This window comes from Notothenia rossii, assembly GCF_949606895.1.
Source record: "Notothenia rossii genome assembly, chromosome: 12".
NCBI classification, from domain to species: Eukaryota; Metazoa; Chordata; class Actinopteri; order Perciformes; family Nototheniidae; genus Notothenia; species Notothenia rossii.
Genome location: NC_136911.1, coordinates 13,740,408 through 13,763,713, shown reverse-complemented (window position 1 = coordinate 13,763,713; position 23,306 = coordinate 13,740,408). Strand labels below are relative to the sequence as shown.

Genomic DNA, 23,306 nt, shown 5'->3' with positions numbered 1-23,306 from the left:
CCCCGGCTGGAAGTCCCCGGAGTTGGGGACTGGCTTCAGTAGAAGCTACTGGGAGCAGCTTCTTTATTTTGTGTTGCCATAAATTAGTCTCTCTGCGTTTCTGCACTGGGCTAATGCTAATGCTAATCATGCTAATGCAAGGATAATAAAATAGCGGCTTCACAAAACATTTTGGGAGTTTGACAGGGCGTGGTTTGCATTTCGCCCAGCCAATCAGACATAGGAACCTTTTTCTCCCACGGAAGTACCTGCTCTCTAGCAGGGACTGAAAAGGGGGTGAAAAGGTTCTCATGAACAAATTTTAGTTCCGGCTCTTTTTGGTGTGAATGCGACATTTCGGAACTATATCGGAACTAAAGTGGGAAAAGTACTGCGGTGTGAACGCGGCTCTTGTGTCTGTCTCCTTGGCTGGGCGTGGCTACCTACATTCCGATTCCCGCCAACTCACCTCCTCAGCTGCTGCTCATCTCACTGATTGCCACTACTCACCTGTACCCGCTTAAAACCCTGGTTCCCATCTTCAGACTTCGCCAGTTCTTCGTTTATTCTTCAGTGGTAAACTATCGTCCAGGCCTACTAGTGACTTTTTGATGCTCCTAGTGAAGGGAGATCATTTCCTAATCCTGCTTGTTTTTCCTGTTCCAGATCCACATACTCCAGCCGCTCTGCCTGCCACATCCAGCCTCCCCTCCTGATCAGCCCAGCTCCACGTCTTCCCCCTACGTGTGCTTCGTTCGTCAACTCCTTGTCAGTGTCGTGGACAAAATAAAGCCTTTTTGACACTTCACCACAGTCTCAGTTGTAGTGCTTGCATAGCGGGTTCTCATCTCCAGTCACTTCTCGGGAAACCTAACACTTTCGTTATCTCGTTTATTCCCTGTTTCATTCTTCTTCAATTAACTTGCCATAGTCCGCAGGTGGTCGTATGATTCTATTGTATCATCACCATGCAAAAGGGAAACCACCTGATTGAAAACCTGCTCTACAGTGTAAAACACGAGAGGCCTTTTCATGTGTCAATCATCATTTCACAGTGCCTTAAGACATATAATTACTAATAACCCTCTCACACAACGCTTTTGAATTTTCTTTGTCTCCACTCATGTATGTCATTCGGTTTGTGCGTCAAACATTGTTAAAGTATACATATGTCTAATCCAGATGAAGTAATCAAGTTGTTTACACAAGTGATTTTGATTCTGACAGTTCACCTGAATGACGACACTAGAATATTTAAAGACGTTCTGCATGTTTTAAAGATGTGCTTAGGGCAGCTTTTGAACTAGTCACAAAAGGGTGAGAAACCTGTGTTGACAGTTAAAATTACTCACTTAAGAATTTCTGTTTGTGAAGACAGCATAATGACAGGTTTCAATTCATTTGTGTGGCATTTCAATCAGGAGAGACTTCATTTTGTTTAAAGAACATTTATTGACATATGTCATATGATAAATGTTAAGTCTTTGGCGATTAGACCCCGATCCTGAAATCGTATATCTAAAGGGGGATATGCAGCCGTGAGCAGAGGGAACCCTCCAGGGGTCTATAGTTTAATGTGGACCAGGAACACCTCTTTCCATCCTGCTTCAAATAAGGCCTGGTCACACCTCTTTTTAAGACCCAGAGAGCAATGGGCAAAAAGCTGAGCTCAATTTCATTGGCTACTTACCAAACATAAGCACTAACCGTGTAAAAGACAAATGAGTCAGTCAAAAAAGTTGATCTTAAACTAGCAAGAGAGAGGTGTAAGAGAGGCCCCTAAGTGTTTAACTGTAAAATATGGTTCTCTAAATGCAATGTAGCTGGTTGCGGTGTGGTTAAAACACAAAAACGATGTAGATATGTTTTAAAGTTGACTGATAAGGGCTTGAATATTCATCATTACGTTTGGGATAAATTGTATATAAAAACATGTAATATATATTACACAGTAGTATTCATGTGTTAATAAGCCCACTTTTCAAATAAATTCAGTCAATTAAAGTTTGAAACATTTTCTAACACATCTTAGTTGATAAAGAAAAAGGCTCACTAACTTATATACCAAACAAGCTTGAAATACACCCTTCATATTTCCCCTTATAAGCAAACTGAGGGATGAGCTGCCAACAAAATAAATGAAACCCTATGGAGAGCTGTGATCTAGGCTGTTTTTTTCTTAAGGCATTTTCAAGTATCAAGCATAATTTACCTACATTTGATTAATTTTGCTGACTTAGAACTTAACTTATGAGGCAATATACCTCACCTTTAACGAGTGGCCCAGCCCTTCCTATATTTTTCTGTATGTGGCCCTCGGTGAAAAAGATTTGGACAACCCTGGTCTAGGCATATATTGAGTTTCGGCTGAAACACATCTCAGATAAAACCCCCAGACTGAGCCCTGCCTGGACTTCAGCGCTGGACCAGCTTAACAGACAACATCCCTTATTCTCCATTACAATTTACACTGACATCCATTCATCAGTTTTCAACTTCCAATGCCCCATGAAATTCCATTTACTCTCAAAACTAAATATTGTTGTGCCCCTTGTTTGCTTGGTGCTTGTAAATGCTTGAAACATATAATCCCAAACAGGAAATGGAAAGCCACTTCACACATCAGACAAATGAACATCTGAAGAGCTACCTGTGGGACTTTCTACTCAACAAACTGTCTCTGAATGTCTTTTTAACCTCTAAAAAGGCCTATCCAAACCACATGCAGTTGGATTGTACGTCCTCACTTTTTATACAATCGTATCACCTCTCTTACCATTCAAATGTCGAAGGGTCATTTTAACAGTCCCCCTGGATTTTCCCTAGATTGTGTTTCCATAAACACACAGTAATGTCACTACAGTTGTTTTGAGGTTATCTTTCTCTTAGATACCATTGGTGTTTTTTGTTTCTATCTTGGAAAAAGTCACACATACTGTAGATCCCTGCTCTAACACTCTTTTATTTGTTTTGGTTAATTCAACCAGATAATCACTTTTGCAAAGGCTCCTTTTACATTATAATTATTTACATTGCAATTATACAGTACATTTCCAAATAAAACACAGAAGTGTCAAGGAAGCCTAATTAAACTAGCTGTGAGTAATGCCAACTAAACTACAATTATGCAACTTTTGGAGCTAGGGCTGCTAACAACTCTCATTGTAGAAGTCTTTAAAAGTTTTAATCTAGTTTACTCATGCTGGCTTCTGTTCAATATTTAACTTTGCTCCGTTTCCTGGCTCATTTCCACATTCTTAACAATGGTATGGCATTGCACAATCCTGCCGAGCACGGGAAAATCCCAGACACGTCCTACTGTACACTAGTTAAAAGGAGTGAGACGTGAAGACTCAGTCACACTCTCACTAGATTCCTCCAGGCATTTTACACCGGCTCTAAAAGCACTACCCGAATAAACACTCCAACTATAGGAAACCATGCCAAGCAGTAAAGTATGTTTCCTGGCAACTCTGTGCTCCCTGGTCATCCTGTCAACCTTTATCGGCAGCACACAGTCAGGTGAGTTCTACAGATCAAGCTACAGATAATACATGTGCAGTTTTGTTTGTGTCATCTCTGGCAAGTGTAGATCCATTTATAAAAGGATAAGGAAACAAGTCCTGTAATTTATTTAGCTTGTGTTACATGAAGTACCTGCAAATCCTAAAGCTCTGAAAACAGGCAGATTTACCATTGTATGTTTCAGGGTAAAATCAAGGTTAAAAAGCAAATTATTTAACTTGTAGAAAAATGTTTATAATGTATTTTTGTTCACAATGTGTTTGCAGTGAGCTGCTGCCTGAGTTACAGCAGTCGTCGATTGCCATGCAAACGGCTGCTCGGATACACCGTCCAGACCATTAACACCTCCTGTGACATCGACGCTATTATGTGAGTAAATGATTAAATCTCTTTTCAGACTACAATTCTGCACTTCAGTAGTAACAGCAGAACAGGGAGCAAGTCAGTGACAACAGTCTCACATGGATATTACAACATAATGTTATGGACAAAAGGTGCAATTGCACAATAAATGTTATTATTAATTAATCTGCAGACATGTTTCTGAATTGAATTATCCCTATGACGTTATACTACATACCAAGGTGATGTGTCAAATAACATAATATATTTAATTTCTTTCTTGAGTTGTTAATGGTTGGCTTGTTTGCTTTATGACCAAAAAGTATTTTTTATTTCATCTGATAATCAGTTAATTGACAAATCATTGTGGCCCTACTTAGAAATAGTGACAGTGGACCTAAGATAAACGAGTTTGGGTGTCTGACATTTTTTAGAAAAGGAGATGAAGATATAAACAAGCAAACTCTCTGGAGAGTGGCATTTTAAATGATATATCTTATATCTTGTGTATTCCTTGTTTTTCATTAAACATATCCTTGGTCATTGATATTGCTTTCTTTATTACGGTAATTATTTTGACCACTAAACAACCTAACAGCAGGATTCACCCCCATATGTAACTGTTGCAAGATGTAGAGTATAGAGACACTAACAGGTTAATACACAACCTGGAAAGGACCGGTTTTTCTGGTGAACTGCATTCATGCGTCTCGTGTTTGATGAAGTCTTCACTTTTTTTCACAGATTCCACCTGCCAGGAAGGTTTGTGTGTGCTGACCCTTCAAGCATCCATACTCAGAGAGAGAAGAAATGTCTGGAGTGAGTATACACATTTGTCTCTAACTTCAATAAGTACTCTTACCGAATATTGAACTCAAATAATATTGTGTTTTCATTATTTTCTGCAGTGAAAGGAGGAAGAAGAAAGGAGGAAGAAGAACAGTAAGATCACAACATAACCGAACCTGAGGGCACGACACATGAGCTGTATACGGAAGTTACTGTATGAAGGATATAACTAATGTTTAAAAGCCTTCGTACACCGAAGTAAATTATCATGTCATTTTGTTAAATTATTATATTACATCTTATTATAAAAGATTGTGTGTTTTATAAACAGGTAGTAAACTGTACACTGAAGGTGCAGAGCATCATTGAAGTATATTTTTGTAAAGACATTTTAGTAAAGAGGAATGGAGAGTAAACGTTTGAATTGTAATTTATATTGTCAAAGGATTAATAAAAATAGAGATGTTTAATAATGCATTTGTCTGAGTTTCATAACATTCAGCATATATGTTACATATATCTGCTGCACATTCTAAATGTTATCCTAGTTTACAGTGTTAAATGAGTAAACCAAAGGTCAGCATTTCAAATAGGGTGCAAAGAATCAAGAGGAGCACAATACAGTATACATGATATAACAGTAGATAAATCACAACGACAGAATAGGGTTGAAAATCAGTTTTCTGATAATTAATAAAGTAAATAGGCATAAATGACAAAAACCCGTTTGAAATATAAGATTTTAATTTTGTTTTAATAGAATAGCTTTAAAATCATCTTATTCCACACTGTTTGATTGTATCATATTTGTTCTACACATTGTTCTAGCTTTTCATTGATATATAATTCAACAATATCCTAGTGTTTCGCACCATGAAAGGTAACTTATTATGCAAAATCCACTTTTTCGTATTTTAAACACAAACATGTGTCCCATCTGTGTAAAGAGATTCTAAAAAATTCTGTCTGAAAATGAGTGGATCAGTTTTTGGCCACTTTATGATGTCAGGATTTTTTGGCTTGTGTAACCATTAGCCAATAACCAAACAACGTAACACTCGCCCACCTTATCACCTGGATCTCATCTAATCAAATCTTATCTTCACAAAGTAAAAGACAGAGAATCAGCGCTTTTGAAACAGGGCTGAAACAGAGGGGTTTGTGGGATGCTACACTGCATGATGTGTTTGGTATTTCGAGCCAAACACTTCAGAGACACGTTTTGAATATATCTGAGACCTATAATATATTGATGAAAAACAGTATATTAGGGGGCCTTTAACATTTCCCATAATTTGAAGTCTACAGTTTTTGTATCTCTTGAAACTTTAGAAGTAAAGTCCTGTAGGTTTGAATAAAGCTTGACTGTAAAACATGCGTTAAGCGTTATGGGATGAACAAAAACATAGAAAAGTAGAGAGCTCATTTCGTGCTAACTGCTTTTAAAAGTTAAAATAAAGGTTTAAATTCAATATATACAGTTTTACAAGAGACAGTTTTCCAAATGTTGCGGAAAACTTTCAAAGAGTGAAATCAAACTGTGGCATCCTAAAAGATGATCATAATCATGACTATCTGTTCACTGCCCCATTCTAGAAGTGAAAGTAGGGCTCACCAGCTTATGGAAAAAACACATTTCACTCATACTTAGTCATAACTTGGTTTTCCAGTTTGTGTGTATGGAAACTATTAATTTCCATTTCAGTTAAACCAGTGCAGAGCTGTAAAAGCAGCTGATCTAGTTGGTAGGTAAATGTAATCCCAGAAACCTCCTTCAGGTATACTTTGCTACATTTTTGAACAAACCAACACATTCCAATACGACTCCAAATCTCACAGAAAGAGGATTATATTTCCTTTCCATCATGGTCTGTCCCCCACAGTGAGGAGTAATCTGTCCTCGTTGATATCTTCTCTGTTCTTCAGAGCCTTGCAGAGTTTCACCCAGAACAGCTTGGGGTGCTCCTCAGCTTGAGGCCAGCTCAGGTAGGTCTGCCTCTTCAGCAGCTTCCTTATGTGGTGGTAAACAGACAGCTGAGAGGTGGGAATATCCTCCAGAAACACCAGAACCAGCACGTCCTTCTGCTCATCAAACAGGCGGAAGCTACACAGAGGAAACAGACGGATGGAACAAATGTATTGTAATAACCTTTTAATACAAATGCTATGTCAGTAACATATCAGACATTTCTAAAATTTCATTTCAGATAAAGATGAATCAAAAGCAATTATTTTTGATTCTTTCAAAGTTTCAGACTTGGTTTAGGTTTAAGATTATGACCACGTTCATGGTAAACATGGTGTTTGAAATTATGTTTTGCTTGCAGAGATTTGAATGTTTCTGTAATTTTAATAGAGACCCCATTAAAGAACAGTAAGGGAGGCTTTGGACTGCCATGTGTCTTAGCTCAGATACGTTTAAAGTCAGCTTGCATGTTACCTGGCCACCTGGATCTCTCTGGAGCACCATTCACTCTCAAGATATTTGCGACTGATGACACAGATTGTCTTCCTGCTTCCATAAATGGCATCTGTTATGTTGTCAATGATGGGTTTACCTGAGGTAGAGTTAAGGAAAACATTAGTAGATATTCACCTGATTAGTTCATCTGATGGTGTAGTTAAAAAAGTACTATCGTAACACCTTCTGGGGAAAAGATAAAGTACAAAACTACTGCGAAAATGATCTGCCAGTTAAGATACGGTGTCATGGAAATACAATTATATTAACTAAACGTAAGAAATGTATGAACCTATTTTTATTTATTTTTTTAATTCTCAAACATCTTTTTGGCCAATTGTGAAAGCTCTTCTTGTTTGTAGTAATTTGTGACCCTTCTGCCTTTCTGTTCCTCCCCAAGCCCCTGCATCTCTATTGCAATACTCCACCCTTCTCCCAGAAACCCCACGACGTTCCTACTCTTATAATAGTTTTCTACACAACCATGTCTAATTTACCAATCAATCTGTCAGAACACATACAGTACCAGCCCCCATGTTACCCAGTCAGTTGCCAGTTTAGCAATGTTGCTCTTTGCCCTTTTTTTCGAAATAAAGACCCCTGAAACCGATCCTTAATCTGAACACTGCCATAATTCTCGACCAACCACCTGATAGAATAACATTGCCATTCCAAAATAATTAACAAGCATGGCTAAAATATTTGTTTAGTGCCTGGTGCAACACGCAGTCTCACCTGGCTCGAAGTCTCGATGGTGCAGACACAATTTGAAGCCCTGCTCTTCTTCCAGTTTTGGCACCAGCTCTTTGATGACCCATGGCTCATCATGGCCGTTGTAGGAGATGAAGGCGTCATACTGATTTGGAGCTTGCTTGTTTTTATACTTTGTTTCAAAGAGCAAAGCCAGGAAGATGTAGTAGGCGTAGGCCAGTTGCCACCTCAGGAAATGGTAGGTGAAGGTCACCACCATAAATAGGAGTAATGCACACACGGTGGTGATAAAGTAGATGAATTCAATGTCCACGGTGCAGGAACGTACGTCTAGGTCCAACAGTTTCTTACCTTTAAGGCCTTTTGGATAGTTGCACTCAAAGTTGGAGGCGTCAACCACTTGTGTTTGCAGGTCATTAACTGCCCATTGGCCAAACCAGACATTATCGCAGTCACAGGTGAAACTATTGCCCTTAAGATCAATGTAAACTAGAGCCGGTAGGGACTTTATAACTTCCATACTGATAACTGAATATTCATTATGTCTTGCCTGTAGAAACTCCAGGTTTGTAAGGTTGGCATCAATAAGGAAATCTAGAGACCCAAGACTTGTTCTAGATATGTAGAGGCTTTTAAGGTTGCCAATTTGGAAAAACAGATCCGGAGAAAGATCTTTTAGGTCATTTGAGCTAATGTCAAGTGTTTGCAATTTCGGCGTGTAATTAAACATGTCTTTGTGGAAATACAGAAGTTGCATGTTCCTTGCATCGAAATACAAAAGGTTAGTCAAACCTTTCAGAAAGTTGCGAGGCAGATGAGACTTCAACCTTCTGTGTTGCGCTGGCATAGCCAGTGTCTCCAGATCAGACAGCTGAGAAAATGGTGGATCACGCAGAGCTTTATCGTTGGGGTATTGAATGTGATTCTCCCTTAAATCCAATCTTTTCAAATGTATTAGATCATTGAAAGCATCTCTGAATGTATATTCTTTTAAACTATTTAATTGCAGCTGAATAAGAGTTAGATCCGTCAATCCGATGAAGGAGCCATTTGCAAGTTTCTCTATTTTATTTTCATGTAATGACAAATTCTTGAGGGATTGCAAGCCTTTAAAATCCCCCCGCTGAATGGCGGAGAGTTTATTTGTATTCAAATGCAGTTGTGTAAGATTTGGTAAGAACTCTGTGAAAGCATCTCCTAAATTGTAGATGTTGTTTGCCTCTAGCTTTAAAACTTTTAATCCTATTAAATCCTTGAAAACACATTTTTGTAGAGCTGAAATCTTATTCTGGTGAAGGTAAAGCTCTCTGAGCCCTGTCAGATTGGTGAAATCGTGACACTCAAGTCTGCTGATGTTATTCATTTGGAGAGACAGCTTTTCAAGTCTCGGTAGATTGCTAGTGGCAGCTGGAACAGATAAAAGCTTGTTTTGACTCAGATCTAAGATCCTTAAACCTTGAAGATATGTGAAAGCCTTGTCTGAAATATTTCGTATTCCATTATCTGATAAATCTAACTCTTTTACATGAATACACCCCTGGAACAAATTTGACCTGATAAAAAAGAGGTTGTTACGTTGGAGTTGGAGTTTGGACACTGTTGGGATGGTGCAGGACATATTGATTAGTTTTGGAAGGTTTGATCGTTTCATAGCATTCATCTTCAGAGAGGTCAGTGAGAAGTTGAAGAGCTCTTGTATTGTTTTCCTGTCATCAGGAGTCATTTGAAGCCCACTTATATCAAGAGTGGAAACTTGACGAAGAAAAGTCTTACCAACGTCCCATTTCAGCGGTGGTTTTTTATAAGTGCAGCCGATGTTCAACAATTTAAGATTTGGAAAAACATCCGCAGTGATACTAAAGACTGAAAAGCGATTCTGAGACAAATGAAGTTGCGTAAGTTTTAGAGAGCGGTTTGTCATTTCCCATGACTTGAAAGTGGGTAAATTGTTGTCTTCAACTGACAGCATCTGTAAATTTGGCAGATTCTGTATTACTGAATTCAATGTTGTTATGTGCTGCAGTTTGTTGCTGGAGATTTCCAAAAGCGTTAAGCTTGTTAAGGACCTAAACGAGGTGGATGACACCGCTTGAATTTTATTATTATTCATTCTGAGCTCTGTGAGATTGCTCAGACCTTCAAAAAGATCATCTCCAAGTTGAACAAGTTGATTATGATCTAGATTCAAAGTTTTGAGGGAAATCAGATTTCTGAAAGCGCCTGTGTCGATCTGAGAAATAGTGTTCCGTTGAAGCTCTAAATGCATCAAAACAGATAGACTTTTGAAATCTGACACTTGCAATTTTGGAATTTTGTTCCTCGACAAGTTTAAACCTTTCACGGTTACGGGAATTCCTCGAGGGACAGATTTGAGTTCATTCGTGGAACATATGGCAGTATTATTACTGATTCGGCATGACTTAACTGAGAATCCTGTGACTGGAGCAACAATACTACTGATATTCAGCAAAAATAAAAAATAACTTAGTTTGAACCACTTGGGTCCTGGTGTTGGCATTGATCTGTCCTCTTTTACTCTAGCAGCCATTTTTTTATCTTTGCAAAAAACAAAAAATGTCTTCCTGGTGAAAAAGTCAGCAGAATGTGATCCTGGAAATTCCAAAACAAAAAAAGGACATCAAAAACAGAAACAAACAACAAATAATCCAAATTCAAACACTCATACTCCACATAAATGATCACCACAAATAGGTGCAGTACGATAACTGGACATCTGAACTCCGAGAGTTCACTTTGTCTTATAAATGTTTTAGCAGAAATAGTTTCTGATACTCACTGTGGTTCACCAAGAAGAGCTGATTAATAACTGATGACGTAGCCGCAGATTCTTCTACTAAAATGAACCTCCTTTGTTGAAATGAAATGTTCCTCTCAGATAAAAAGAGTAGAAATGTTCTCCTTTACCATGCAATAGACTGTGTACAGGACAAACATGTTCATCTCCAGTAGAAACTTCTTTGCTCTGACTCTTCCCTGTCCTCTTTTGTCGGAATCGCACAAGGAAGTGAGAGTGGAAAGAAGTGCGGCTGTTTTTTCAAAGGCATCCTAAATTATATATGGACAGTATTTCATGCCTCTGAGCTTTTTTTGGAAAATCAGAAATGTGTTTTGAAGAGTTGTCTTTTTTCTCAAGAATTACATTGTGTTAATGATGTGTAATATGCGCATCTCTGCTTGTCTAGCTGACATCTCTCAGTGGATGTCTGCTCACCACCTCAAGCTCAACCTTGACAAGACTGAACTGCTTTTCCTTCCGGGAAAAGATTGTCCCACTCTTGACCTAACAATCAACATCGGCACCTCTGTTGTTTCCCCGACTCAGAATGCAAGGAATCTGGGTGTGATCCTAGATAACAAACTGTCCTTCACTGCAAACATTGCTGCTACAACCCGCTGCTGCAGATACACTCTTTACAACATCAGGAGGATACATCCCCAGCTGTCCCAGAAAGCAACGCAGGTTCTGGTCCAGGCTCTCGTCATCTCACGCCTAGACTACTGCAACTCCCTCCTGGCTGGTCTACCTGTATGTGCCATCCGACCTCTGCAGCTCATCCAGAATGCAGCTGCTCGTCTGGTCTTCAACCTTCCAAAATGTTCCCACACCACACCGCTCCTCCGCTCCCTTCACTGGCTTCCAGTAACTGCTAGAATCCACTTCAAGACACTGGTACTTGCGTACCATGCTGCGAATGGATCTGGCCCTTCGTACATCCAGGACATGGTTAAACCGTACACCCCAGCACGTGCACTCCGCTCTGCATCGTCCAAACAGCTCGCTGCACCCGCACTGCGAGGAGGACCCAAGTTCCCATCAGCAAGAACACGTGGGTTTGCTATCCTGCCTCCAAAATGGCTCCCCATTGAAATCAGGACAACAGATAGCTTGCACATCTTCCGGCGCAGACTGAAAACTCATCTCTTTCGACTCCAATTCGAGCGATAGAATTACTAACAAAGCACTTATATACTAATAAAGGACTGGCTTATCTATAGCCAGTTGAGTAGCACTTGAAATGTTTTAGCTCTATGAAACCTGATGTACTTATATGATTCTGTTTTCTTCAAGGTTGTATCTCCCTGGTCGAATGTACTTGTACAAGCGCTTTGAGCACCAGGAAAAGCGCTTTATAAATGTAATGTATTATTATTATTATTATTACTTATTGTAAGTCGCTTTGGATAAAAGCGTCAGCTAAATGCAATGCAATGTAATGTAATATAATGTATGTAAACACATTTCTTAGAGAACCTTAAATGCACCCTAGTTCTAATTTCTCTATTCCCTTTTTTACTTCTTATTTTATGTATCATGCACTTTTGTTGGGATACACTTCTTCTATTCAAACAATGAAGGGCCTAAACAGAGTGTGAGAAAATCCAACTAAGGAATTTACACTTCCTCTTGATGCTGCTTCGTAAATCAGTAACTACCTCAGTCAAGGAAAGTATTGATTGTTGAGAAACTTCACTGCTCAAATTCATTAAAACAAAATGAGGAAGAGATGTGGTGCATTACTAAACAAAGGTGCTGTAGAGGGAGACTATGGATGGAGAGTCATATAGTGTTATCCCTTCTCAGTTAGCACACAGAAAGGATTCAGTTTTCCATCCTCTTTGTCTAGTTTCGTTAAGGCAAGACTTCTTCTTTAAACTGCATGCAGCACTTTTCCCCGTAATACGTGTCTGCTTATTGAGGAATTGATATAAGACTAAAATACCTCAAATCTGTTTCAGCAAGACCTCTGCTCATGTTCAAACATTCTTCACATACCGACGTACAACATATCCCACATTTTTATAAGGTTTCAAAATCAATTTATATGTTTCAGAAAAGATTACCCATATTATGGCAACAAAGTGCACACTAAATGAGGAAACGTTTTTTTGATGTAGCCTTCCCTGCTGTCCATCACATGATGTAGATTGTAGACTGAGCCACATTCACTGAAATCACTGTGCTGATCTGAATTGAGTTAGAAACTGAATCTAAGTAAAGCTGCTTTCCCATGATATGCAAATTGCTCTTTTCTCACTGCCTCTCAATATCAATCTCAATCTTTATTTATTTATAGCACATTTAAAAACAACCTTCAGTTGACCAAAGTGCTGTGCAGGCAATAACTACAATATAAAATAACACAATGGGAGTACAATAATAAAACAATAATTAAAAAGATGATAAAAAGCAGAATAACTAGAAACATATAAAAACACATACAAATGTAAAAATGTAATGTTCAACTAGTATTAAACGCCAGTGCAAAGAGGTGAGTTTTTAGCTGAGATTTAAAAAGTCCAATAGACTCAGCAGTCCGGATATGTACTGGGAGGATGGGAGCTGCTACACTGACAGCCCTGTCACCTGTCCTAACATGTGCTACAAACCTGTTACATAAAAGTAGTTTAAAAGTACAGATGCCAGTATTTTGTTTATGTTTTCATCTTAGATGGGAGAAAGACTGTTAGGATTGAGCAGCACAGGATGGACCCAAGTGCAGAGTTCAATGTTCAAACCGAGAAAACCTTCATTCAAGGAGACTGGATTTACAAAACAGACAATAACTCTCTTTTTTCATCTTAGATGGGAGAAAGACTCTCCACAAGACGATATATGTAAACACTGTAGGACTGAATCAAATATAGTGGGTCACATGTGCCACAAAGCTTGTTTATTTATCATTTTTTTCCTCTTTTGTGTGGTGATCAAATCGGTTGGGGTTTGCAATAGACAGTTGTGCAGTAGCTCAATAGAGTTGCTAGCCACCATCTTGGAACAGTGCTTTGCTCTTTCATGTCTCACTGCCCTCATATGACAGTTAACGAAATCTTTCAATAGGTAGGTCTACAGCAGGGGTAGCCAACACGGTGCCCGCGGGGCACGTTCTAAAAATAGCTCGCCAAGCAAATCCAAACAGCCTGTCCTCCTACAAAAAACGACCAAATAGGTAGATTGTTTAAGCACCTTAGATTACGACCCATAGCCACGTTTTAAAGTGTAGCACCTCTAGTGGTCGTGTAAGAAACAACATGCTCTCGTTTATTCATAAATAACCCTCTCTGGAAAATCCTAAATTGTGGAATAGTTTGGCCATTAAAATGCTTTTTGATTAGATTTCTAGCGAGAAGTGTATATTGTACTTTTAGAATCCACGTCCAGTGGATGTGTAGGATATATAGTTTGATAGATATTACGAAGATGATTTGAGGTCTCGCCAGGATAACGTGTATATGCGGCAGCTTCCATGTAAAGTTAGCGTCGGTGAAAACAGTTTTTCCGGTCTCGAAATTTCATTATAAAACCGGATATATTCCCCTGACTGTCAAATGATTACACAGTGATATCTGCATTACTCATCCACTTAAAAACATCAGTGTATCCTTGTTAATTAAACAATATTGATTGGTTTAAATTGTGTACAATGCTTTTGTGTTTTTAACCTTCGATTCAGAGAAACAAATAGTTTTTTAGGAGTTTAGACACTACAGTTTCCGAAGACACTACACTACCCAGAATCCCCAGCTATCGTTTGGGACTACAACATCCGCCTTGCTTTACAAACCCCGTGATTAGTCATCAAGCCCTGTGATTGGATGTTGGAGTGGCAGAGCGAAAAGGTTACGCTGGACGTCAAACAGCTCTATAAAAGGGAATGGAACCACGGCAGACTTTCCAAAACTGGAATTGGACGGGTCTAGCCCCCGGGTCCAAAAATGGCAGTAGCCATCGATCATCTTAAGATAAGATAAGATATACTTTATTGATCCCAAGTTGAGAAATGTTTTTGTCACAGCAGCATACTACACTGAACAAAAATATAAACGCAACACTTTTGTTTTTGCTCCCATTTTTCATGAGATGAACTCAAAGATCTAAAACATTTTCTATATACACAAAATAACCATTTCTCTCAAATATTGTTCACAAATCTGAAAAAATCTGGGATAGTGAGCGCAAGATGCTGATTAGACAGCATGATTATTGCACAGGTGTGCCTTATGCTGGCCACAATAAAAGGCCACTCTGAAATGTGCATTTTTGCTTTATTGGGGGGGTCTGGGGGGGTCCGAAAACCAGTCAGTATCTGGTGTGAACTTGAGACCTTGGCACACCGTGCTGAGTGGTCGGAACTGGAGCGAAAGCCTCGGCCGCGTCCCGTAGGAAAACCCGCTGGGCCATGGCAGACCAGGGAGCTGATGCGTTTGGGAGGAAATCTCCTGGAACTCTCAACGGCTGACCGTAGACCATCTCCGCTGTAGAAAACTGCAGATCTTCCTTAGGTGCGGTCCTCAGGCCCAGCATCACCCAGGGCAGCTTGTTGACCCAGTTACCGTCCGTAAGTCCGGCCTTGAGCGCCGCCTTCATGGAGCGATGGAAGTGCTCGCAGAGGCCGTTAGCCTGAGGGTGTTAAGCGGTAGTCCTGTGCAGCTTAACCCCCAAACCGCCTGCCACGGCGTTCCAGAGTTCGGACGTGAACTGAGAGCCCCTGTCTGAGGAAATGTCCGACGGGGTGCCAAAACGACACACCCACGTTGCAATGAAGGCCCGGGCAACTTCTGCGGCCGACGTCGAAACGAGCGGGACCGCCTCCGGCCAATGGGTCGTCCTGTCCACCATGGTGAGGAAGTAGGAAAAACCCTGAGAGGAGGGCAACGGACCAACCAGGTCGATGTTAACGTGGTCAAACCTCCCCTCAGGCACCAGGAAACGCTCCAAAGGGGCCTTCGTGTGGCGGTGCACCTTAGCGCGCTGACAAGCCACGCACTCACCAGCCCAAGTCCTCACGTCCTTTTTCAGCCCTTGCCAGACTAACTTCGCGGCCACCAAGCGCACCGAAGGCTTAACGCCGGGGTGTGACAGTCCGTGCACAGCCTCGAACACAGGATGCCTCCAGCTGGCAGGAACGACTGGCCGCGACAGGCCCATGGAGATGTCACACAGGAGGGTAACGCCCGCGTCGCCAAACACCACGTCCTCCAAGCGCAGCCCCGCGCCCTCCACCTTCAGAGCCTGGACGCCGGGGTCTGTGACCTGGTCCGCCACCATGCGAGTATAGACCAGGCCCAACTGGACGGCTCTGATGACGACTCTGGAGAGGCAATCTTCAGCCAGATTCGACTTGCCCGCCACGTGCTCCGAAAAGCAAAGAAAAAGAAAAGTAATGTGGCACCTCACCACTTCATAAGGAGTTTGACCGTGATTTAAGAGAGAGAGCGAGAGATCATTCCAATGTGCAGGCCTACTATAGGACAGTTAAAATAAACAGTTTAAAAGGGGAGTGATTAGTCAATTATGCATAAATAGAAAGAAAGAATGCTAAAGCATAAGATAAGAATAAACAAGTTTAAATGATTTGTTATTGGTGATCATATTCTAAAGATGTTTGGATCATTGAAAAGTATACAGCTCCCTTTCATATGAGTGTTGAGAGCTGGATCCATAAATTCATTTTGTTCTCAAAGTGCACCAGATTGGTGCATTTAACTTCAACATTTAAAAGAAAAATCTTCCTGGGGGTGCATGCCAATGGACCACCCCCAAATAATGCAGGTTAAAATAATTAAATTGCATACATTTTCTTTTAGTAAACACTGAAGAAGGGTCCCAGAGACCCAAACAGCACACAAAGGTTAAAGGTAAGCATATAATAATGTTAAAATGTGCTAAATATATACACTGCAAAAAAAAAAAAAAAGAGAGAAGTAAAAGTAGCCCCAGACTTGTTTTATTTTTTGAAAGTAGCCCTCATCCTAAAAAAGGTTGGTGACCCCTGGTCTACAGTATAATACTTACTGATTATCATGAGCCAACTTAACACAAAATACAACGAAGGGAATTGTTGTGAATTTTTTGCAGGTAAATGACAAAAACATACTTTGAGTTGCGGTTTGTTATTGAGACATATCACACCAAAACAGCCCTAATGGCAATTTTATTTACGTATATAGCACCTTTCAGCACACGGCAATTCAAAGTGCTTTACAAAATAAAAGACATTTAAGAATAAATACAGCAGAAACACATAATAAAATGGCATTTAAAAACAGGCATTAAAAAGCAAAGATAATGAAATAAACACAACATGTATAGAATGCATGAATAAAAGCCATACTGCAGTGTGGATATAAACAGCCCACTCAAATGCAGCGGCAAAAAGATACATTTTTAATCTGGATTTAAAAGTATTAAGAGTTGCAGCGGACCTGCAGGATTCAGGATGTTTGTTCCAGATAGTCGGGGCATAATAGCTAAACGCTGCTTCTCCATGTTTAGTTCTTACTCTTGGAACAGAGAGCAGACCCGTCCCAGAAGACCTGAGACTCCTGGATGGTTCATAGTTTTGCAGGAGATCGTTAATATAATTTGTTCCTAAACCATTCAGTGCTTTAAAAACCAGCAGCAGTACTTTAAAATCAATTATTTGACGGACTGGAAGCCAGTGTAAAGACTTCAGAATTGGACTGATGTGATCCACTCTTTTAGTGTTAATGAGGACTCGAGCAGCAGCGTTCTGAATCAGCTGCAGCTTTCTAATGGATTTTTTAGTGAGACCTGTGAAGAAACCATTACAGTAGTCGAGTCTGCTGAAAATAAAAGCAAGCTTTTCCAAAATCCTGCTGTGACATTAGTCTTTTAATCCTAGATATGTTCTTAAGGTGGTAGTATGCAGACTCAGTGGCGGCTCCAGGGTATGGCTGGGGTAGGCTACAGCCATACTATTACGACCCGCCCTCTACTCCGTGGTAGTGGCTCGTGGGGAGACCCGCAACATAAAATGATACACGCAAAAACCCGGTACTTTTTAATGAGAGTTTATTAGACATCAGCCGTTTACTCACACAAGTGTAAAGGGTAACAAAAGGAGGTCTGAAGAACTGGCCAAAAGGAACATACAAACGCCACGGGCCGTAGGACCCAGAGCTTCCCCCCCCTAACCAGAAATCAAACATAAACCCTATGGGAAGCAAAATAAAGCCGCGAAAACTGGACTACCAGGTCCTCCAGGCTAAACATACATACATCTGCAAAAACACAGCCTAAAGCTAAAAATGGCAAAGAGATAATGTAGGGAGAGATTGTCTCCTGGCGTTAGGATAGGCGAGAGCTCCTTTTCCTCCAGTTTCTGCTTATAACACGGCAAGTGGAATTAGGAACACCTGGGCAGAGGCGGAGCCAGGGGTAGACCAGGTGCAGCAGGGAGACCGAAAAGACAACAAGGAGGGGAGCAAGTAACATCCCCACCATGAGTTAGTGATTTTTTTTTTTTAAACAAAACAATCACAACAATCAACTCTGAGTTGTCAGATGTGCTCACGACTACGTTTGTCTTCAACGACCACTCAGTCCACACACCGAACAGGAAAATACCATTTAATACACACACAAAAACACTCGCAAAACAACTGCGACATATTTATAAGCGCGACAATGCATACAAATACTCAATTGCATCAATCTTTGACTTGTGTTACGCATCCTCTGCAAAAACACAAGGGGGTTGTGGTCGGTAAGAACAGTGACAGGAATGTTTGATGACCCAACGTATACCTCAAAGTGGTTTAAAGCCAGAACCATAGCCAGTGCTTCCTTTTCGATGGTGGAACACACCCGCTGGTGGCGATTTAATGTCTTGGAGCAGTATGACACAGGGTGCTCCACTTCACGATCAGTTCCACTACGTCTGCACGCTGCGCATCAGGCAAGTGTGCTAAATGAGACTCAATATTCACCAGAATCTCTGAGTTTCGCAGCCTCCCTATTCCCGCTCCGCAATAATCAGGCCTCCGAGGTGACAGGGGTGTCACTTTCAACACTGGACAGCGCCACCACACAGGCAGCGACAGGTTTATTAACACCCAGGGGCCAAGCAAGCTGATGACGTGCCACAGGCAGAGTACAGAGGCTTAACGTACCCGATTTCCCACCCTCACACCACGGTGGAGGGTCCCTGATCGGTCTGTCCAATTCCGTAGCCTTAAAACTGTCAGACAAATCAACATCGCTAACGTCAACTCCACACTTGAACTTTGCGCGGGTGACAATTACCGGACCTGTGACTAGATCTGACTCAAGGTGAATATTATGCAAGGGCAAACCCACATACTGCATACCAAACCCCCTCACAAGATCACCAGAACCCACAGCTGCTGTATCCCTCAAAATGGTTACTGGAACCCTGTTGTTCTTCCCCGGTAAAGACACCATTCCCTCCATGAGAATCTGAGCAAAAACTTCCAGTTCTGACTTAAGAGATCCTGGCTTTGAAGAATTCACCAAGGCGACCGACTTTACAGGTGTGAGGACCTGCAGTACTTCCTCCTTCTTTTTCCCCTGTCTGTGTTTGTTTTGTCTGTTAGTCTATGTGTCTGTCTCCCTGGCTGGGCGTGGCTAACTACATTCCGATTCCCGCCAACTCACCTCCTCAGCTGCTGCTCGTGTCACTGATTGCCACTACTCACCTGCACCTGCTTTAAACCCTGGTTCCCATCTTCAGACTTCGCCAGTTCTTTGTTTATTCTTCAGTGGTAAACTATCGTCCAGGCCTACTATTGTTTTTTTCCTCGTGACTTTTTGATGCTCCTAGTGAAGGACGATCATCTCCTAATCCTGCTTGTTTTTCCTGTTCCAGATCAACATACTCCAGCCGCTCTGCCTGCCACGTCCAGCTTCCCCTCCTGATCAGCCCAGCTCCACGTCTTCCCCCTACGTGTGCTTCGTCAACTCCTTGTCAGTGTCGTGGGCAAAATAAAGCCTTTTTGACACTTCACCACAGTCTCAGTTGTAGTGCTTGCATAGCGGGTTCTCATCTCCAGTCACTTCTCGGGAAACCTAACAACAGGCTTCTTCTCATCCCGCAAAGCATAACAATTAGCCACAATATGACCCTTTTTCTGGCAGAAGAAACACACTGGGCTATCCTTAGGACACCAATTCACCTCCCTCGGCTTTTCCTCCGCACTTCTTGACATGCTGGCCTGCCATGGCACGTTAGTGGAACCTGGGCTTTCCCTGACCTGGCTGTCACCAAACCGGGCCTGCATCCTACCCCTCACACTGAAGACAGACTTGTGAGTGAGAACAGCCAAAACCGCAGCATCAGACAGTTTTACAGGTTTTTGCTCATTAAGATATGTGGCTATACTGTCAGGCAAACAGTTTTTTAATTCTTCCATGAGCATCAACGTTCTTAGGTCCTCTAGAGCAGTGGTTCTCAAGTGGTGGGTCGTGACCCAAAAGTGGGTCGCAGATGTATTTATTTTCTTCTCAGAGTGTACCAGAATGCGTAGTTTATAATTTAGTATTTCTACAAATCTCCTGGGGGAGAATCCCCCCAGACCCTGGGGTTGGGTTTTCAGCATGTGTGCCTTTGTATGTTATACAGTTCAGCTTTGATTCCATCATCTCACTAAACCTTATTTAAAAGCATCCTTTAGTTATGTGAAGGGATATAAGGGATATATGCACTGTACTTCACTTTCATTAATAATGTGTGCTGAAAAGCGTATATACAGCACGATATTTTGTTGAATAGATTTGAGTGGTTCAAATTTCGGGTCGCAATTTATTGACAAAGGAAAAAGTGGGTCCCGAGGCCTGACCAGTTGAGAACCACTGCTCTAGAGACTTTACCTCCGTCTATGAGCACCATCGATCAAACAGTCCCTCTTTCTCACAGGTGAATTCCACATAAGCTTGAGAATCATTATTTTTAAAACGACGAAACCTGCATGAGAAGCGAAACGGAAGTGAGGGACCCAAACAAACGATTAAGAAGGCACACAAAGACGGCTATTCTTTCTCATCTCAGCTGGACGCAAGAGTTTATTTTTGCGATGTGGAATGAAGAAACCAAAGACCAACGCACACGCTATTTGTTGTTGGTATATCACGCAGTCTGTTCTTCTTCTCTCTGTGTATCACGCAGTCCAGAGCCAGTCTGTCTTCCGGTTGTTGCCTCTTTTGAATGACGAATACACACTACCGCCGCCTGCTGGTAAAGGAGAGTTACAGGTTCAGCTTTCAGAACAAAGTAACAAAACACAAAAATGGCATTAATTCTTTTTATTATAGTAATAGATTTGTTTTCTTCTCAAGAGAGTACCAGAATGTGTATTTTATGTTAGTATTTCAAAATATCTCCTGGGGTACAATCCCCCCAGACCCCCCTGCAGGGGTTTGGTTTTCAGCATGTCAACTTTTTCACCTGTGGGGAAATTGCAGGATTGGCTCCGGGTCGCCCTTTTTATTTACTACAAGACAAATGTGCCTTTTTATTTCATACAGTTCAATTTTGATTGAGACAGGGAAATAATCTAAACCTCACGCATGGCGTTTCACTGTCAAGGGGGGCGATATATAGTGTGTATGTAATTACATTGCAAACACTGACTTGAGCCCCACCACTGTATGCAGGGCCTTCCCTGGCCAACATGAGGCCCCACGCAAAGTTATATGATGAGGCCCTCTGTTTTGCAAGCGTCTACGGGGGGGGGGGGGCGTTTGCTAGTAGAGCCTTGCAGTGGAGAAACCGTGCCGCGCCACACTAATTGTGCCGCATAAGCGCATAGGTGCGAAGCATTTTTGGCTCAGTTGAGGCACCCTCCGCAAGATGAGGTCCCCTCCACAAGGTGAGGCCCCACGCAGTCTGCATGATCGGTCTGTAGGGAGGGACGGCCCTGACTGTAGGGGTTAACCTACCATAGATTACCCAACAAAAGTCCTCTGGAGCCGCCACTGTGCAGACTTAATAACTGTTTTAATATGACTGTTAAAATTCAGGTCTGAGTCCATCACTACACCTAGATTTCTTGGTTTATTTGTTGTTTTGAAGTCTGCCGATTGAAGCTCTGCAGTGACTTTTATTCATTCCTCCTTTGCTCCAAAAACAATAATCTCAGTTACATTTTTTGTGAAATTGGAGAAAGTTCCTACTCATCCAGTCATTGATGTGCTCAATGCACTTACTCAGTGTTGTAATTGGAGAATAGTCTCCTGGTGAAATTGTTATATACATTTGGGTGTCATCTGCATGTAGCTATGATAACTTAGGTTGGTGCTTTTTATTATTTGAGCCAGTGGTAGCTATAGATATTAAAAAGCAGAGGTCCTAAAATGGAGCCTTGAGTCTTTAAAGGAAATGTCTGGGTGAAAAGTCAGGAGGTTTTATATTTACCTGAGCAAAGCAAAACATAACAAGGTTTTTAATATACAGTTCAGCCGCAACTGATTAAAAGTTTTTTTTCTGCCTCTTAAAAAATACAACTATCATACTACTTATAGTGTGCCAATTACAACGGTGAAAAAAAATCGGAAAATATGACACCATTTCCCAAGTCTCTGCAGTGCTAAAGAGTAGAGCCTTAAGTGCTGTTCCTCACTATGTAACCAACATCAACAACATCTGTCACCAGCAGAGGTCTCTATAGGGAAGGGAAACTGTAGCCATCCACATTCTGACACTGCTTCATTGCATCTGTGCATTCATCTACCTGAATATATGAGGGTCTCCCAGGTAAATTATTCAGAAATATCATTCATGAATTAATGACTCATATAGCTCAGGCAATGCATCCTTACTGATTTAATTACATTAATAATGTCTAAATCACTTTGATTATATGATCAATTTACTACAATATGTTGGCTTAACAACCAACTGGCAAACATTAATACGTGAACAAATACTTTACAGGAAACATTTCTGCTGTAACGGAAAAATAAAACAAAACTACTTTTGAAAAAAACATCAGATTAAGTTGTAATGGAAATAATAGGTTCAACTCAGTGTTATTGCTTTGAACTGCCTAATAGAGTTATGTGAAATGTATCGACCAAATATATTTAATTAAAGTCAATGTTTCTGTTTTTTTCAGTGTTCTCATCTACTTTTTTACTTTCGCTCAAAAAATGAAGACCAAATACTTAAAACATTATCTAACAAGACTACTACACAGCACTAAGTGGATTTAAGAGGCTGTAATTCTCAGCATATACTGTACCTTCACTTGATGGTGGCTTTATTTCCAGAAAGCCATAGCAGAAATGTCAGCAACTTATTCAGACCATGGAACAAAGTGAGTTATATACTATACTGTAATCCTTTCCATGCTTTATACTCTAAGTTATCACAGTACACAGCTCGGCAAGTGGTCTCTCACTCTCCTTTTTGCTTCAACCCACTTAACCATTCTGCTTCAGCATATGATGTGAAATCACTTTACCAATATGCAAATGTGCTAATGACGTGTGGATCTACAGCTTGCTACGTATATTTAAATGATGTTGGCAATACTGCTTGTATATTAGCCCAACTGGCTATATAATGGCTGCTTTGCACAGCTCTCATTCTATGGTTAATGATGTGCCTATCCATGGTGGTTTTGCACAAGCATAACGCATTTTCCAGCGTTAAAAGCAGTGTTGAGGCAATTCCTTAATCATGGATTTTCTCTGAGGATAGTATTAAGAAATGTTACC

General features: G+C 40.9%; 2 protein-coding genes across 3 annotated transcripts; one reads left to right on the top strand and one right to left on the bottom strand.

Moving 5' to 3' along the window:
* The first annotated feature begins 3,288 nt into the window (after positions 1 to 3,288).
* LOC307026347 (C-C motif chemokine 20-like) lies at positions 3,289 to 5,108 on the top strand. Its single transcript, XM_079661683.1, has 4 exons — positions 3,289 to 3,501; positions 3,771 to 3,873; positions 4,591 to 4,665; positions 4,755 to 5,108. The coding sequence occupies exons 1-4, from the start codon at positions 3,420 to 3,422 to the stop codon at positions 4,813 to 4,815; spliced, it is 321 nt and encodes a 106-aa protein (XP_079517809.1). The 5' UTR covers positions 3,289 to 3,419; the 3' UTR covers positions 4,816 to 5,108.
* A 253-nt stretch (positions 5,109 to 5,361) lies between these two features.
* On the bottom strand, positions 5,362 to 11,414 carry LOC307026346 (uncharacterized protein). Of its 2 annotated transcripts, XM_079661681.1 has the most exons (4): positions 10,605 to 11,414; positions 7,832 to 10,417; positions 7,076 to 7,193; positions 5,362 to 6,739 (listed from the first exon to the last, which is right to left on the bottom strand). In XM_079661681.1, exons 2-4 carry the CDS (start codon positions 10,353 to 10,355, stop codon positions 6,499 to 6,501), a joined length of 2,883 nt encoding a protein of 960 aa, XP_079517807.1. In that variant the 5' UTR covers positions 10,356 to 10,417; positions 10,605 to 11,414; the 3' UTR covers positions 5,362 to 6,498. The 2 variants fall into 2 exon arrangements, with proteins under 2 accessions (XP_079517807.1, XP_079517808.1); XM_079661682.1 differs by lacking the exon at positions 10,605 to 11,414 and having other exon boundaries at positions 7,832 to 10,596.
* Positions 11,415 to 23,306: the final 11,892 nt, after the last annotated feature.

What these genes read in the sequence shown, in the direction of transcription:
- LOC307026347 (XM_079661683.1), top strand. Translation starts at nt 3,420, where the DNA reads ATGCCAAGCAGTAAAGTATGTTTCCTGGCAACTCTGTGCTCCCTGGTC. An exon ending in TATCGGCAGCACACAGTCAG is followed by an intron (nt 3,502 to 3,770) that starts GTGAGTTCTACA and finishes ATGTGTTTGCAG; the next exon opens with TGAGCTGCTGCCTGAGTTAC. An exon ending in TGTGACATCGACGCTATTAT is followed by an intron (nt 3,874 to 4,590) that starts GTGAGTAAATGA and finishes TTTTTTTCACAG; the next exon opens with ATTCCACCTGCCAGGAAGGT.
- LOC307026346 (XM_079661681.1), bottom strand. Translation starts at nt 10,355, where the DNA reads ATGGCTGCTAGAGTAAAAGAGGACAGATCAATGCCAACACCAGGACCC. An exon ending in CCATCGAGACTTCGAGCCAG is followed by an intron (nt 7,194 to 7,831) that starts GTGAGACTGCGT and finishes ACTCTACCTCAG; the next exon opens with GTAAACCCATCATTGACAAC. An exon ending in AGAGAGATCCAGGTGGCCAG is followed by an intron (nt 6,740 to 7,075) that starts GTAACATGCAAG and finishes TCCTCTGTGTAG; the next exon opens with CTTCCGCCTGTTTGATGAGC.